An 18,070-nucleotide genomic window follows, 5' to 3' on the forward strand; every position below is an offset into this window, starting at 1 on the left:
ACAATGTGTGTCATGGTCCTGCATACTGATGTTACTGTAGGCATATTCATGTTTTACGCTGAAGTACTTGATCCAGTTTTGGGTGTGAAAAGAATTTGCTGAAAATAACAGTGTGAAGGAAATGTCCTGAATTTTCATCTCCTTGGGGGCAAATCTACGTGGGTGGCTGCAAACTCAAGTTGCTCATCCTCTGTGGGCTGGATGTAAATCGGCTCCAGCCCAGAGGCTGAGTAACCAGTTAGTGGGAGGTGTACCCAAGCTACTGAGCACCATCGCCCTGCTGGTGAGTTTGGACATTGTGCAGTTCAGCTTGCGAATTGAAGCTGCGTACCAGTTAGGAGCCCTGAACCCAGGCACCTGAACAGGAGAACTGCCCATCCAGTTGTGTCCTGGGGCTATGGTACATTATACATCAATTCGGAGATAAGCATTCTTATTGAAATCAGGGGGATTTCAGCATGTGTTTCAAGTTCAGGGTGTAAATTTATGGAAAATTAAACAAGTTATTTTGTTGATGAGCCTTCTTGGTGAAGAAAGGAGCAGCATATTTGCCTTTTTTCTCTTGTAGGAATTAAATTGTGGAGCGATATATCGCTGATTACAAGTTAAAAATTCATTGAACAGTTGAATTAAGGAATAGACATGAGACAACAATAAGCAGACTTTTTATTAAGTCTTTACCCCTCCTAAGCACCTGTACCGACCCAAATTCAGCCAAAGCTAAATTTGATGAGATTTGTGCCTTTTAGTGCTACAGTTAATTTGGCTGAATATGAGGCACTGGATTCCTTTAGTTGGGCTCCTAAAGCAGAGCACCTAACTGTATTTTTGACTTGAGAGTGTGACCTCACATCTAGAGGATCAGAAGATCTTTCACTACCATTGGTTTAAGTTACTTTGCATTGCATATTCTTAGATCTCTAAATGGATATTCAGTTGCCTAAATGTTTCATACCACATCTGAAATATTTTGTCTTAAACTGGAAACTGAAAAAAACCCAATGCTGCTGCTCTGTGAAAATAAACAGTTTGTAAAGAGTGATGCCTCATCTTTGCGACACTTCTTGGGTGCGTGTATTGAGGCCAGCACTAGTCACACTCTAACGGTCCGGCAAGATTGGGTATAGTTGCTATAACAAAGTGATTAGAAAGAGAAATAGGGATTTTTGTAGTTGCTGGCTTTGTAGGTTTGCCACGGTCCTTTCCATCATTTGCTTTCTGTTGACCAGTTGCTTTCATTTCTTGCTTGTAAGAATAACTAGAAAAAACATCTTTGAAGTAGGAAAATGTTCTTGTAAAGTTTTTTAAAGTTTCAGAAACTATAAAATAATTGTCTGGGGTCTGGATTGCAAGAGGATGTGAAATAACTGAAAAAACTTTAAACTCTTGTTTTGAAATTGACTCAATTTCAGGTTCACAGCGTCCTTTTAATCTCTCCGACAGATCTCTCAAACAGAAACAGCAGATAAATGTGAGCCTGCAGCTTTCTAACTTTATCAGATTAGATCAATTGAATGCTGCTTCAGTACAGGATGTAATCAAGTATTAGAGCTATGCTCTTCCCAGGAACTCCTGATTTTCTTTTTTCTCCCCTATCTTTAATTTGATATTCAATAGCTACTTTTTCAGATCACAGCTCTGATTTTGAGCAGTACAGCACCCACATGCTGTCTCCCTCTTATGTTGAGTATGTGTTTTTGTGTCAATACCGGAATCCTTAAGTTTCTCTAGATATTGAGCATTGTAATACGCTGTCTACCTTTTGACAGTGTTTAAGTTCTTACATAAAAGGTGATACTGATTTGTATATCTTGGTGCCAGAATAAATTTTAAGTTATTCTGATGTTGTGATGTCAGTACTTCAAGGCCATCAAGAAATTATTTCAGACTTAATTGGTGGTAAACAAGAATATTTAACCACTCAGGCTGTGTTGCTGGGCACTGAGATAACCTGGGTGTCTCACAGTAAGGTAAGAAAGTCTGTCTATATGAAATACAGGTACGAAACAGTTCAGGGACATTCTGTACCCTTTGCAGTGTAGGACATCAGACTGGATGACAATAGTCCTTTTTTGACTTATGACCTATATAAGCTGTTACGTTTTAGGAACTCTTTTGTTTTTCCCCTCAGAGAGACTACAGAGATCATGCTGAGCTGAGTAACAGGGGGAGATTGCAATCTGGTTACCGCTGCACTTACATGTTCTGCTTTCAGAGGCTGGAAAGTCCTTGACGTGCAGCAGTCCTACCTACAGTTTCACTGTGGTTTCTACAGCTGATGAAGGATTGTCTTGAACTTTTCTGATGTGATACTAGAACATGCATATTACTCATAATGAATATAATGCTGTAGATGTGCTGGGAACTTTATAACAGGGAAAGACTTTAGTGAGGGATAAAATGAAAAAACAAATTAAAAGTTTTTCTCTTGCAAAGTTAATTGTAGTCATGGTGGTGACATGTAGCATCAAATGCAGTCATTTTTATTTTCAGATGACTTTCTGTAATTACATAGGTATCTCTGCGTTTTCTCACTGCTGGTAGATGGTGGAAACAGCAAAGCAGTGATTACTCTGCATCTCTGTATAGTTTTAGTCCAGAAGGGATTACAGTTTGGAAACAGGAGAGCAGCTTGAGTACCCCATGTTTTGTATTTTAGAAACTGCCGCTTGTAAAATGTGCATTAATACAGCATTAAATGGTTAAATAGCAGGCAGTTAGTAATGAGAGGACTTTTGCACACCTGTTCCTCCTGAAGCAGCTTTTCCATAGTGAAGATCTGTTTTGCTTTTGGCAGTGGATGGGAAGATGGAGAAGGGCACGCGTTATACGTATGCAGAGTATTTCAGCTGTGATGGAATGGATTCAAGAGAGGGGTTAACTGGAGTGAAGGAATCTAGCAAGACTTAGCAACATGGTGAAATCGTGGCAATCCCTGGTTATCAGCATTTTATCAACAATATAACCTTTAAGTATTCAGTTCATCACTGATTCATCACTTTAATGTTTATCATGATCCTTTAATACCTTGGTTGATTAGATCTATAAGCTGCTCTAATACAAAGAACTTTGCCCAAGGCAAATTAGAAGAAAAATTAGAAGAGGCAGGGAAAAACCCCAACATTGATAAAAGGATTAATTAAGTGAATTGGAAGGGAAGGTAATGTTATGTTTGCTTTTTTAAAGTGGGACATATTTATATTCAGCATAATTCAAAGTGGTGCATAGTTGGTAACTGACTTGAAGAGTATTACTTGTGAGGACAGAAAGTTCTAAATAATATACGTAAAGCAAGTAACTTACCAATACGATATGTTGCTAGTAATTTTAGGTTTGGTTTTGAGGCATTACTTGACATCACGATTTTAGAAACTATTAAAAAATGTGTGGTGATCAGAAATTATAACGGGGAGCAAAAGCTTTGTCGTCCTACAGAACTGGCTGTGCTAGGGCACCCAATTTATCACAGTTCCAGTCCTGCAAAATCTTAGGTAGGGATTTAGCATATATCTTCATATACACTTAAGGGGAGTATTTGCTGGATTGAGTAATATGTGTTGATGTAACATATTGACTTAAAAAAACACCTATGCATATAGAATTAATTCACTTTAATATCTCTATCTGAAGACTCATTGTAACGACACCAAAATGTTTAACATGTAGAAACATTTACTGTGAATTCAGGGTACCAATTGAAGTTTAAGGACAGCAACATGGAGTAACTGACCAGAATGTGAAACTGAGATTCATGATTTGGGAAACAGAAGATTGCTTTCCTTTAGCTTTGTTTCATTTCTTAACTTGTTTGGTCACTGCTCCAGCCATATGTATGTCAAGATTAACTACAAAAAAATGTTGGCTTTTCTTTGTGGTGATCTGGTACAGTTAGTTTGTCATTTGTATTTTATGAGGAAAGGCATACACATTTCTCCTATGTAAGTTTGATTGTACTTAGCTGACAGAAAATACTCAACTGGAATAATTACTTTTTCCATTTAAAAAAAAAATCCCACTTTTTAAATATTTATTTACAGATCTGCAATTATGTTGGACCTGCAAAAGTAATCGTCCAGTTAGTTACTAATGGAAAATACGTCCACTTACATGCTCACAGCTTAGTGGGTAAATTTTGTGAAGATGGAGTATGCACGGTTAATGCAGGACCTAAAGATATGGTTGTGGGGTAAGTCTGACAACTCATTTGTAAAGCTGAGCTAAGGAAGAGAGAACAAAGTATAAACACTGTAAAAAGCAATACAAAGATACTACTAAGAGGCAGCTAAGTGGAGCAATAGTCTTGCCACTCTGATCTCTGTCTTTTTTTGTATCTTAAATAGTAAAATAAATGGAGTTTCTTTTTAGCTTTGTAGAATTTGCCCCAAGCAAGCTAAATAAATTTAAGCAAATAATTTTCACTTAAAATTTGTAGAGTTTCAGTCTCTTGGCGTGCAGTCCAAATTTGTATTGTAAGCCCGTTCCTTAAAATCCTAAGTAGTTTTGATCAAAGAGCGGGGACTGTACAATTAGTGAAGAAAAGCTTTTGTTATGATTTTGATCAATATTTTACTTTTGCTGAAGTCTGCCAATAGGAATATAGTGAAGATAAAAGCATTAAGAAAATAGGGTTAGTATATTTGAAATTAATGCAAGACATGTATAAACTTGAATACTCCTAAATGAGTCAAACTTTTAAAGTTTAAAGCAGTAAGATTATAGTGAAATTGTAGTTGGTCTGTTCTTGTTTAATTTAAAAGAATAATTGGTTATATCAGTAAATGGAGCTGAGGCTCCTGTCTACGTTTTCAGGCTTAGATCAGGTTTCATGCTGGCTGTGAGCTTTAGTTCTGTGATCTCAAGAATGTCTTTGTTGGTGAAAAAGATGAAGCTTAAAAAGCTGAGAAGGTTGGGAGAGAGAGATTCTTTTAAAGTGTAACTTTTGATGTCCAAGCCCAGTGCACTAACTTTACCAAGCACAACAATTTAAATAACTTTATTTGAAATGCTCCTTTTCATCTTGAAAAGTTTGGCTCATTTCCTAACCTGTCTTGTTTTTCATCAGATGTTTAGAAACAGCTTTTCTATCCTTAATTGACCCACAAGAAAGTTGAGTTATTTTCTTGTTTTCATACTTCCAGATCCAATTGATTTTCTTAAATGTGCCAGGAGATGTTTACTAAAGCTGATCTTGTATTATGGAAGTTGTCTTTCAAATAGAAACCTGAAGTACCTTGCTGAATGTCCAGAGCCTTGCTTAGAACATTTCCTTTGGAAAATGTTGCACTGTTTGTAGCTTCTTAGCCTGCTTTCCAAATCGTTTTGAGTGGATTGAGCTTATTCAGAGCAGTTATTCTGCACAACAGCCATATAGAATGACACATCAATGTCATTGCCAAGACAGAGCAGAGTGTGACAACCACATTTTCAGGTGTTTTGTAAGTTGCTTCCACAGTCTAAGTCTGAAACCTAATAGATATCTACTTATGTCATGGGAAAATCCCGTGCACCCATACAATTGCTGCCATATAATGATGCACGTTTTGTAAGCTTGGCTGAATTTTTCTTGCTGGAAAATATGCCCTCAAGAATTAATAGTGTCTATAGAGTCCTTCCATTGACTTCAGTTGTGTAGCTGCCTCTGGTAGGAGAGGGACTGCCTGCTGCAGGTTGACGAAAATACGAAAATATTTCCCTCCATCAAAATTCAACAGGTTTGCAAATCTTGGAATACTTCATGTCACAAAGAAGAAAGTGTTTGAAACTCTGGAAGCACGCATGATAGACGCTTGCAAAAAGGGATACAACCCAGGACTCCTGGTGCATCCTGAACTTGGCTATCTGCAGGCAGATGCGTGTGGAGACAGACAGCTAACGGGTACGTAGTAATGATGGCCTGGTTTTAATAGTCCTTTTACTAAAAACAGGTTTAGCTTCTGAAAACATGGATTCTTAGCCAGAAAAAGGCTGGAAAGATAGGAAAACACCCTATGGCTGTGTGGTTTAAGAGGTGGTGTGTTGTTGCCATTGTCTAGGGAATCTGAAAGAAAGAGTATTTGCTGTCAACATGCACATGAGAACAGAGCACCTTCCATCCATAGCTGCCTGTGCCCACCTCTGCTCTTGTATTTTGTTGCTCTTACCCTGTTTAATAAGCTGATAGAGTCATTTTGCATTATTGCTGCAAGACATTATATCCTTCAGTAACTTGGGGACTTTCTCTTAAGAATACTTGAGAATTCAACTGCATTTTGCCCATATCCCTGTAAAACCTGTGGTCTGCAGTGCTTTGAGGCACTGTATAGAGGGGCCAGCCTTCTCTTTACCACTCTAATACCAGGCATTCAAATATCATTAGTGGCAGCCTTTGTCCTTTCTGCAACCTTTATAAATTGAGAGTAGAAAACAGTAATTTTCTCTATGTCTTTTAATTACGTACCTTATCCTAAATAGCATGTGATGCACACGCTGCAAGGTGAATACAGTATTTTGTGAATAGCTGCTCCTCTCTGCTTAAAAAGAGAGAAGTCGATGGATACTAAATGGAAAGGAAAACATTTCCTTGGTGTTGGTGCCTTTTGGTAATGATGTTTGGAAAACATACTTTCTCTTTTGTCACGGGTTCCTTGTCCCTTGTGCTGATTCATCTGTCTACTTATCGGTTCCAGAACGAGAACGAGAAATTATTCGTCAGGCAGCCGTACAACAGACTAAAGAAATGGATCTCAGTGTGGTGCGTCTTATGTTTACAGCCTTTCTCCCTGACAGTAATGGTAGTTTCACACGGAAACTCGATCCTGTTATATCGGATGCAATATATGACAGCAGTAAGTATATTTGGCTTTAATTACTTTTTTAATAAGGGGTAAGCTTTTGTACATATAAGAATTATATATAGATATTGCTATACGTAGACTCATCTAGCACTGCTGCTTGCCTGGTATTTGGTCAATAACAAGTAAATAGCTTGTGGATAATTGGCCCCATGTCTGTCCAAGTACCCATGGTATCATTCTGGTTTATAATACATGGTGAGGTGATGTAAGCCATAAAGGAGGATTTTCTTTTGCTGCTAGCATGTTTAACCCTGCCGCTTTTATTATGAGGGTTTTGTAAATTCTTGTGATATTCCGAAGAAGTGCTTGAATTTTGCAGAATTTTCAGTCGCTGTCTATGACAAAGGCACACAAGATGTGAGGAAAAGATTACCCTGCGTCAATCTTGGTTGAGAATTTGACACCTTTTAGTTTTGCTGGCCATCTGCTTGGCTTTGTTTCATGAGACTAACACAACCAGGGTTCTCAGTCCATTTCCTTTAGACCTGTCCCAATTTGTTATGCTTCTGTTACATCCCTCTGTCTTTTTTCTAAGTGAATCTTTCCACTTCATTTTTTCCCTTGTGCTTTTTGATGATACCGACCCTGTTCTGCTGCCTGAGTTTTCCTCCTCTCTGTAGCTGTGAATTATCATGTTCCTGATACTTATTCTGTGATGACTCTGAAAAAGTACCTTTTTTTTCTTTGCACAACAGTCTTGTCTATATCATCACTTTTTAAGGACAAAGTCTAGATGAAAAGGTCTTAAACGCAACTGTTCTAATACTGTTCTAATTTTGCATATATTCACTGAGTGAAAAAAGTGATATCTGCTGTTCTTGTGGCACATATGACCTGCATTTTCTGGATGAGAAAACAGTCTTTTCATCTGGAGGCTGAGGTGATTTACCAAGCAGTGTCTTAAAGCAATCTTGATTTTCATTAGAAACAGTTGCAGATTCCGTTTGTTTTCATTACTCATCTCACACTTGCATAGTGACAGAGTATTTGTAAAGCAAAGACGAGAAATGAAGTATCAACAGAGGCAGAGAGGGTATCAAGCCATACATGTAAAATCAATTGAAGTTATCCCATCCTCCTGAGTCTGACCATCAAAATTTTTCCTTCAACCGGACGAACAGAGGGGGAATTTTGCATGCATGTTTCTGCTGGTTTAAGTTGCTACCTAGATGTCCGTTATAGTTTCTAAGCTCCCAAGGTGAATTCTTGATTGTTAATTCCAAAACATTTTTCTTGGCTTTTGTTTTTTTTTCTAATACTCTTCCTTGGGACCATTTGAGCCCCTTCCACAGAGCAGACACACCTTGTGGTAGCAGAACTGTCTATCACAACTGCTTTTATTTATCAGATGATAGTTCTGTCTTGAGGACCACTGGGTGTCCACTGATGCCTCTGCTAAGATCTGTGGAGGTGGGCTTTTTGATCACCGTCCTGTGAGTTGGCCAAGGACTGACAATGCCTTCAAATAACCCACAGCGTACAGCAAAGAATTGCATATTGCTTTGAAATAGTGAGACAGGGAGCAGCTCTCGGGAGTGTTGCCCTGTCAAGAAAGAAGGGAAGAAAAAATTCTGTTTTCTTGTCACAAAATTAGTACTAGTGTAGAGTGCTGGATGCACTTCACTGCTGTGCTACTTTACTAGTACAGTAACTGTGCTGGAAAGGCCAGGGTGTGATTTTATAGTTCACTTAGAGGCTTAGAGGATACAAGATTATGCCTTTCAGATTAAAAACTGTTGATTTTTTTCATGTTTGAAAAAACATGTCTTTCTCCTGTATTTCTGTGTTTTGTGCTTGTTTGTTTTGTGGGGGTTTTTTTTCAATCTAAAGTTATTATAAAGGTGTTTTTTAATCTTTCATTTCAATAGAAGCTCCCAATGCCTCCAACCTAAAAATTGTAAGAATGGACAGAACAGCAGGGTGTGTAACAGGAGGGGAAGAGATTTACCTTCTCTGTGACAAGGTTCAGAAAGGTAAGAGTCCTGAGTATTCTAAGGCACAGCGGGGTGTTGATCTGGAGTACACGTGAAGCCTGCTGTGCTGCCTTAGTGTTCTCCCAGAAAATTAATAAATCAAAATAGTCTGTTGCAAAGCAAATTCAGCTTGTGTTGCCTCCAGTGGTCATCTTTGTTCCTAAATGTTTGCCCTTACCCGTGTTCTGGGGTTTTTTTTTGTGGGTGGTGGGTCCTGGGTGATGTTTGAATCCATTAAGTAACACCTGCTCTGAGTTATTCTGAAGTTTCTGATTTATTATTAAGTTTCTGATTATAAAAAGTGTGAACATTCTCTGTTAACCACCAATGGGAACTGAATGTGTTCAGCACTGCTGTTAGTAACTTAATTTTTATGTATATACTAATAGTAGAGGTTACTCAGTGTAAACATATACTTCTCACAGACTCATTTTGGTAATCTCTGCTCATGGCTCTGAATGTGTTGAGATGGGGCAGAGTGGGTTTGGATGCTTTGTTTCTGGATAGGAAGATAATGGTTAATGCAGTTGGTTGTAGTATTTGGGCTGAACTAAAAATAAAAAATAGGAGCGAAGGAAATCCTTTGCACTTTTCAGCTATGGGTAGTACCTGGGACTCCCTGGAGTAGGTTGGGTGGTGGAGCGGGTGCCTTGTTCTCACCTGTTTGAAACTGGTCCCTGCACACGATGTTAAAATCACACTGGCATTCTCTCTTAACATAGGCTGTCCTTTTCCACCTCTCTTTTTTGCAAATGTTCTTCTAACACTTAGGAAACTGAGAGGGCTTGTCAAAAAAAATGTTTTTTGATTAGAAGTGTATATACCCTCTACTATCAGGAGAACTGAGATGAAACATAACTCTTGTGCATTAAGTAAACAAATAAATGTCTGACTCAGTGGAAGCCCTGAGGTGGGGTTTCCCCTCAGCCGGATCGGGGTTTCCCCTGACCTCATTACTCTCAGAAACCTCCTGCCTGAAGGAACTTGAGCATGAAGGACAGCAGGGCTGGAAGTGGTGGTTCACAGTCTTGAGACTAGCAGGTGGTGGATCAGAACAAGCTGTCTGTCTGTCCTAAAAGCCTGTGCTGCATCAGTCACCCTAAGAGAGAAAACGCTTTTTCTAAATTGTTTTTCTCACCAGGAGTGCTGGGGAAGGAATGTGCTAGTGTGATATTCCCCAGCTTCTCCTAAAAATACAAATAAATGAATACAAAGAGAACCAAAGAAAATCTGTTTGGAGGAGCAGAAGCCAAATCTCGTGTTTCTGGCCTGTGTTTGTTTGGGGGACGGGTGATCTCCGCTGCCATGCAGCTTGTTCACACCCTTTTGTCTCTGAGCTGTAGCTCCAAGTGGCACTATGCCAGCTGCAAGCGGAACTTGAGCTGTGGCACTTCAGGTTTTGCTACAGTTTTTTGAACTGAAACTGTTGGAGGAGACAGGGTGGTTTCTACATTTCATGCTTCAGGTTCTCCCCTCCCTATATGTTTGTTCCAAATAAAGCTCCTCTGGAATGTTTTATAGCCCTAGAATAGGAAGGAGTAGTGAACCTAGTTCTCCTTTTACTGCTCAGTAAGTAGAGAACAACTTCAGTGAAGTCAGTAGAATTAGGCTGATCTAAAATTGATATACAAATGGGTTAATTGTGCTATTTGCATCAAATGGATAAAGATAATTCATGTATTATTCATGTAATATTATCATCCAGCCAAAACATAACTGTGTTGTTTTCCATCTGAAGTACATTTAGCCAAAGGTTAAACAAATGCACAAACATCCCAAAGGTTAAATAAATGCACAAACATCCCAAAGAGTGTTTCTTTCACTCTTCGCAGATGATATTCAAATACGTTTCTATGAAGAGGATGAGAATGGAGGTATGTGGGAAGGCTTTGGAGACTTTTCTCCTACAGATGTACATAGGCAGGTAAGTAATAGCTTTCGTCATTTGTTTATGATTTTTCTCATCTCTATAAAGTAGGATTATATTATAACTAGTAAATTAGGTGAAAGCATCTGTATTCTATACTATCTTCTTCTTCTGTTGGTTACTTCCTAGTAACAGTAGTTTTAACTGTTCTGTAAAGACATACATTAGGTAAGTAGGCAAGTTAGGAATACAGTGCAAGGAAATTGGGAGACAGAGTCATTGCTTTAACATGTACCCGTGTAAACTGGGACAGGGTATGTGAAAAGGAATACGTTGCATGGCAGTTCTGTCTTTCCCAAAAGGCTTTAGGACTCAAACTCAAAAGTGAAGTTTTTTATTGTAGCACCCTTTTGCTAAGAATTTTTGCCTCTAAGGCTGTGAACCAGCTCCTACAGATGTAAAAGCAGAGTTGTCAAAACCCATGCTCCATGACAGATGTGCTTGTCATTGTTTCCTTCACAGTTTGCTATTGTGTTCAAAACACCCAAGTACCGAGATGTCAATATCACAAAGCCAGCATCTGTATTTGTACAACTGCGGAGGAAATCTGATCTAGAAACAAGCGAACCAAAGCCTTTTCTCTACTATCCAGAAATCAAAGGTAATTCATTAAACCTGTTTTATATGTTGGAAACAGAAACTGCAGGGTCTCTAGGAATGATTTTAATAAGACAGGACTTGTTGGATGAGGGATTATTTTTGTAGTTGTTATTTTTAGAAAACAGTGTATTTGCCTCCTTGTTTTGAGCAGAGCTAATATGAATAGTGGTAACTCTGTAATGGGTTTGTAGATTTGTTGTTGGACTGGCAGGCAGTAAATCCGTGAGTATTTTCTTGGTGAGGTTTACTCCCTGCAAGTTTCCTATACGCATGCGTGCCTGTCCTTACAGAGGGTGGCACTCCCTTCCTCCGAGTTTCTGCAAAACAATATCTGAGGACGTTTTACTGTCAGTACTTTCAGGTGAAACCTTAAACCAAAGACTGGTTGGTATCTGGTGGAAAAAGGAGATATTTTGCAGTTCTCTTCTGTTACCATCATGCCTCACAATTTCACTGATGATTTTGAATTTTCCAGTTGCCTGTAGTAGTTAAGTAAGCCAAAACCACTTCTTGTGAGAGCAGGGAAAGTGCTGTTTCAGTCTCTTGTGTCAAAATGTTAGTCACTTAGCAGAAGTAGATTAGTTGGCATCTAGAAGTTTAGATGACATTAAAGAAGTTTGATTACATTAAATTATTAAGTTAATTGATAGTTGGCATTAAAGAAGTTTAACTAGTAACAGATCTGTCCCCTTTGAAGTCTGCATTTGAAATTATTGATGTGAATGGCAGCAGCAATCACGGTTTTAAATATCAATGATGTTAATGAAATGGAAATGCCTTGAGGCCCAAGACAGAATCGCTGTGTCATTGTACTAAGGCAATAGTCTTTCTGCCTAACAGTTTAACTGCCTGCAAGTTACACTATTAAGTCCTAATCTTGCACATTTTCAGGGCCTAATTTAGAGCTGTGTTGAAATCAATACCCTGTCAAACTCTGGGAAATATGTGTGCATCAGTGGGCATGGACTAAGGACAGCTGAGGAGAGAGGGGTGGTGGTTGGTGTCCGAGTGAATCTACTTTACCCCTATTATGATGAAATAGCAGAAAGCTTGCATTCACAAAAACTTGGAGCTGCTGGAGGATTTTGTATCTGTAATGATTTCAGAAATCTCTTGCACCAGTTTTATGGAAAGTGAAGCATAAAACCGCAGAGCAAAGTTGCCAGATTTGAAGCAAACCTCTTGTGTGCTTCTTAATGGAATAAAACTAATTCAATAAAATTATGTGCATTTTCGGATCCCCTACACAACCTAATCATGAAATCACCATTTAGGGCCATTTTTTCCCCTTGTTGCAAGTGTTCACACAAACAGACATGTATGTGGATTTTTTCTGTTTATTTCTCTGGCTAGATTGCTCTCTAGAGTTTTGTCTCCTGGGCAGTGTGAGTATGCCTGGTGCACGCATGCACACATACTTACACATCATGTATGCCTGCGAGTAATGCACTTGTACTTTCCAGTATCCTCTTTCATGTATTCAACTATCTCATACGATGCACTGACCAATGTGCCTGTGCATGAAATTTCTTTTTGTAATAGGGCTGTTGAAAGCTACTAGTTTAATGAAAGAAGGATATTTTGTTCTTTCCTCGACAGTTCTTCTGGATTTTAACCCTATGACGTTTGTTTCTCTACTTTTTAGCTCTTGTCATGACACTTCCATTTTCTCCAGTCACTGGGATAATTCTTTTAAATCTCTGTGTTTTGCTTTCCAAGGGGGCTAAGTATTATTTTGTACTTACACTATAAAATATTTAGACTTTTTTTCTACTTTTGCTCAGCATGGTTTGACAGTATTATGTCCTGCCTGAAAATAAGCTATCTTTATTCTGATGGCTTTTCTGATAATTCAAGTAAATAATTTCAAGCAAACGTTGTTGTCACCACTTCTTGTCATCCTTGCACTTACACAAAAGCTCAAAGGGCGCTGCAGGTACTCTGCACTGTTGGAAAGCAAAGTGCCTTGTGATTTGCTGACCCTTTGATAAGGGCCCATTGCTGAAATTGTTTTCTTAGTAGAAGATCTTGTGCTTATATTCCCCAAAGGCAAATTTTCTTGAACAAGTTTGTGGTTCGGGGCATTTGTGCTAGTTTATGACTTGGTTTAGAAGTAGAAGAATTGGGGACCACTGTTGTGTTATTTGGAGCCCGAAGAGCGTTAACTCTTCCACAGCACTCTGCATTTTCCTTTATAAACCAGTAAACTTTAGTAATGGTTTCTGTATGCACATCCTGTTGAGTGTGTGGCCACCAGTAAGAGTGACTCCTTATCCCGTCTATTCCTTCTAACGCAGATAAAGAAGAAGTGCAAAGGAAACGACAGAAGCTCATGCCAAACTTCTCCGATGGCTATGGTGGTGGCAGTGGCGCAGGAGGTGGTAGCATGTATGGAGGGGGTGGTGGCGGTGCTGGCCCTGGTAAGACAGCAGTTTTGGGCAGGGAGGGGGAGGGGCTCTCCGTTGAGAGCAGGACAGGTGTTTATTCAGATTTTTAATATGTGAGGAGGATTTAATCTCCTCCTAGGTAGATCAGACCTGACTCTCTGTCTTAATACCAGTGTTACTCATTTCAAGTCAAGCATATCCTTGTTTTCTAAATATTTCATCAGCTCCTTTGCATTTCTGCTTGGATGTAAGGCTCTTGGTGACTTTTATTTCTCCTCCTTGAAGCTTTTAGTCACAGATAACACCTTTCTAGTCAAGGGAGTCTGAGTCAGGAATAAGTCATACCTTAGCTTTCTTGGTTCCTAGGGCCTCGAGGGCACTGAAATTCAAGAGACAGCTCAGCTAAGTACCATCTTGGGTGTTTAAACAGGTTCTTAATTATTTCTGGGACAAGGAGTGGAATTTGGCAAACTTACCCTGTTAGTGCAAAGAACTATTAAAAAATTTGAGATACTATTTACTAAATTTTCTGCTGTGCTCTGTTGAAGCCAGAGCATATGTGAGATGCAGGATCATAAGAGAATTGCTTTGATTCTTGCAGCAGAGCATTAAAAACCTGTAGATCAGCAAATGTCATCTGAACCACAGTACCTTTGTGACCCTATTACATTTGTGTGGTCTTACTGATGTTGGGATAGTGTCACTAGCCAACTATCTAGCATTTCTTTGGATTTTTGAAGCAGTGGGGTAGAGTTCACCTTCAGCCTGATAAAATTTTAATCACGTGGAATAAAACAGAAGGTATGTAGAAAACAGAGTTTCAGTTCTTCAGGTTCAGTGTTCTTCCAGATGGTGTATTCATTCCTTTCAGGTGTAATTGTATTAATTCTTAATCCTTTTTCTTTCTTTAGGGTTCAGTTATCCTTCATATGGATACTCTGCTTTTGGAGGGATGCATTTCCACCCTGGCACAACAAAGTCTAATGCTGGAATGAAACATGGTAAGGGTAAAAATGTTGTTCTTGTAACAGTTGCACCATCTTTATATTCTTCTACAGTATGAGCTGAAGTCTGATACTACACAGTAGCCCAGAGAAGTAGCATTAAAGTCAATGGAAAATATTGGGTTAATAATAAGGGCGTTCTTGGCTACATAAAACAGAGAAGTCATTTCAGATCTGGATGTTGCATGCTCTGTAGTTATTTCCAAAGTCTCAGGGATGAATTTGTTGTCTGAATAATTTTGCTACATTTCCTGAGAATACTGCAGATTTGCATTCTTGTACCACAGAATGTAAGGTTTATGTGTTGTTATATGTAAAAGTTTATCTTTAAAGCAGAGACTGTCAAAAACATCACTTTAGAGCGAGTTACATTGCTATTGTCTGTCCATGTGCGTTGCCATCTGGAGTACTATGAGTTTTTAATGATAACACCTATGTCAAAGTAAATGTTTGTATTGAGTTCTTCAGGATTTGGTTTTCACCAGTTGCTTTTATCATGTGCATAAAACACCCACTGTATTGGACACTAATGATCCTGATTTTTGTTTGAAGAACTATCAAATAGCACAGCTGATCAAGATGGGAAGAGTTCTGATAAGCAAAGTAACAAATGGGACACAAAACATGAAACGAAAATGGAAACTCTGGAGAAAAACGAGTGCAGAACCTCTGGTGAAAATGAGGAGGATGCTGCTGCTTCCTGTAAAACTGAAGTAAATGAAGCAGATTGCAGGTGGCAGGGTAAGTGAACAAGTACATGTATTTAGGGTAGATCAGACTGCAGTGTGGGCAAAGCTGATGTTAAAGGCCTGTAAACTCCATAACCGTCTGCTTGCTGTTTTCAAAACATGATAATGCCTCCTGGAGGAAATGGGAGGGATTCCATTCCCCGTACATAGTTCTGTAAATAATCTTCTACCTTTGTACTGCCACAATTTAAATTTATCTGTTCCCATGTGAGACATACGCAGTAAAATAACACTGTTGGGTAGCAAAGTCTTATACATCAAACTGGTGAACAGAAGGGGAGGAAGGCAAGAGCAGTAAGTAGAAATGGTTTAGCAGCAGAGTTGTGAAATATATGAAGACTACAAATCACCCTTTCCCAGACAGTAAGATTTCCTTTTCATTAATTATTTTTAAAAATAGTTAATGGTCCCTTTTTTAAAAGGATTTGAGTAATCATACTTCTCATAGTATTAAAAACCAGCAGTTGGACTAGAGAGATGTGGTAGTGGTAGGAATTGAGCAGGAAAGAATTTTTAGTTCTTTTACCAAGTGCTATATGATCTAGACCACTTTAATTCCCTCCTTGGTCAGGGAAAGGGCACGTTATCTTGTGTGTATCAGCCCGGTGCGACACTTGCTATTAACAGCACTGTGTTAATAACAGAAACTGTGACCTGGAAAATCAAAGTTGCATAGTAGTTGTGAAAATCTCCAAGGTGTAGCTTCTTGTGATCTGAGAAACAGATGCTCCTCCTAAGTAAAGCTGAAGAACTTGCTTTTTGCAGTTCTGGTTGTGATTCAGAGAGCAGAATCTCTTGCTGTTATGTAAAGAAATAACAATGTCCACTCTAGCAGTCGCCAAGGAGGAGCCTGGGTTGTTGACCTGGTTTCTGAGTAATGAACGTTGTAGGCAAGAAGTTGACTGTTTCTTTATCTATTATAATGACAGGAAAAGAAGCAGTTTGAAGCTCTGGATTATATGAAGAATAGATGCAGAAGAACAGGTGCTATGAAATAGCTACTGCAGGCTAGGACATTTGGATATTAGACTAAAAGATGCTCTTAGTATTTTGAAGGATATATTTTCTGTCTGCTTGATATGGGAAACCAGGGAGGTTGAACATCAAGTTTTGTATCTTTGGAAATGTCTATAATGAGAAAAGACTAAATTTCTTAACACTCTTTCCCTGAATATCCTGAACATAGCATCCATTTAATGCTATTACTTAGTGTGAAGAGGTAAATAGCAAATATGAATGTATCGGCATATAGCATTGGAACCACAGTGATATATTGGCTGGAACAATAAGATTCATGGATAGCTGAGCAAGTCTCTGGCTTACAGAAGTGATATGTTTATCAGGGATATGCTTCTGAGCCAGTGTAAGTGCCTGGTATTGTGTAGCTGGAAATCCTGGGCATTCTCTCCCTTTGTGTGTTTTAAATGGCAAAGTCTATTTTACTTGTTTGCTCTTAGTAATTTCTAACCTTACAAGGTTTTAGAGAAACTTGAAACTATTCAAAATACAGGCTGGTTTCAGATGATACTGCTTCCCAGAATTACATCTGTGGTTTGAAAGTTCATCTGTTTCATTTTCACTAGTTTCTTGCTGATAGGGAACCACAAAGGTATTGACAGAGCGGCTTGAGTGACTTTTTTCTACAAATGAGCTTCTTTCCTCCTCTTTCTCCCTTTGGACTCCCCACCATGCCAAACTCTGATTTTTGAAATCTCAGTGGTTCTACATTTTATATATCTAAAATTAGGATCCTACAAATACTAAGCATGGTAAACACTGGAATGTTTTAACCAGGTGATTTGAGTCGGAAAGACGGCACAAAGCCTTGTATTTATTCCACAGCTTTTCTGTGAGTTTCTGTGCGATATTAGATGGTTCACTTAGGTTTCTTGTTTCTCAGTTTCCTCAAGTCTAAACTACTCAGCACTGCATGGGAGGTTTTTTTAAGTGCTTTATGGACAAGAGTCCTTAAATGTCACTTGCACTGAGCAGGTCCAAGTCCCTGCTCCTTTTGTCTCATTACACACAAGTGTACATCAATGCAATTAATTCGGTGCCATTCAAACTAAAAGTAGCTTCCAGGGTTTGACTGTTCTCCGCATTCCTGCTGCCTAAGTGCTCATCATGCACCTAGTTTTTCTTCCAAGGGACTCATTCCCTCTATCCTTACCTCTCAGGAGTAATTAGCAACCTGTCTCAGTGAATCAGTGAATAATGCTTGGTGGTCTGCACTTTGGATTTCTTTGGCAGCACAAATGCCTGTCAAAAGAAAATGATGTTGCGAGGAAAACAACCGAATGAAGACAAAATTTTGTGTTGCAGATGGTCTGTTCCTGGAGAAGGCCATGCAGCTTGCCAAGCGACACTGCAATGCTCTCTTTGATTATGCTGTAACTGGAGATGTGAAGATGCTGTTGGCTGTTCAGCGCCATCTCACTGTTGTCCAGGACGATAATGGAGACAAGTAAGTTGGCCTATACTTACTGGGCCGAAAGTCATGTTTTTGGTGGCAGAATGGTGTAGTCAATTTGTTGTGTCCCCTGTGGGTGATGATCATGAATTGCAGCACTGCTCTAATCAAGTAAATATCGTTCTCT

At 38.9% G+C, this 18,070-nt stretch overlaps 1 protein-coding gene across 1 annotated transcript in view; it reads left to right on the top strand.

The window, feature by feature from the left end:
• NFKB1 (nuclear factor kappa B subunit 1) overlaps positions 1-18,070 on the top strand; it is a 56,635-nt gene that overhangs the window by 27,278 nt on the left and 11,287 nt on the right. Inside the window, exons 6-15 of the mRNA XM_080343283.1 lie at positions 4,038-4,186; positions 5,712-5,875; positions 6,666-6,824; positions 8,702-8,806; positions 10,639-10,730; positions 11,196-11,334; positions 13,631-13,753; positions 14,632-14,721; positions 15,277-15,465; positions 17,796-17,937. Of these exons, the coding sequence (XP_080199409.1) occupies positions 4,038-4,186; positions 5,712-5,875; positions 6,666-6,824; positions 8,702-8,806; positions 10,639-10,730; positions 11,196-11,334; positions 13,631-13,753; positions 14,632-14,721; positions 15,277-15,465; positions 17,796-17,937 (1,352 nt within the window). The remainder of the gene's footprint in view (positions 1-4,037; positions 4,187-5,711; positions 5,876-6,665; positions 6,825-8,701; positions 8,807-10,638; positions 10,731-11,195; positions 11,335-13,630; positions 13,754-14,631; positions 14,722-15,276; positions 15,466-17,795; positions 17,938-18,070) is intronic.

The sequence above is a fragment of the Nesoenas mayeri genome, assembly GCF_963082525.1.
Source record: "Nesoenas mayeri genome assembly, chromosome: 4".
Taxonomy (NCBI): Eukaryota; Metazoa; Chordata; class Aves; order Columbiformes; family Columbidae; genus Nesoenas; species Nesoenas mayeri.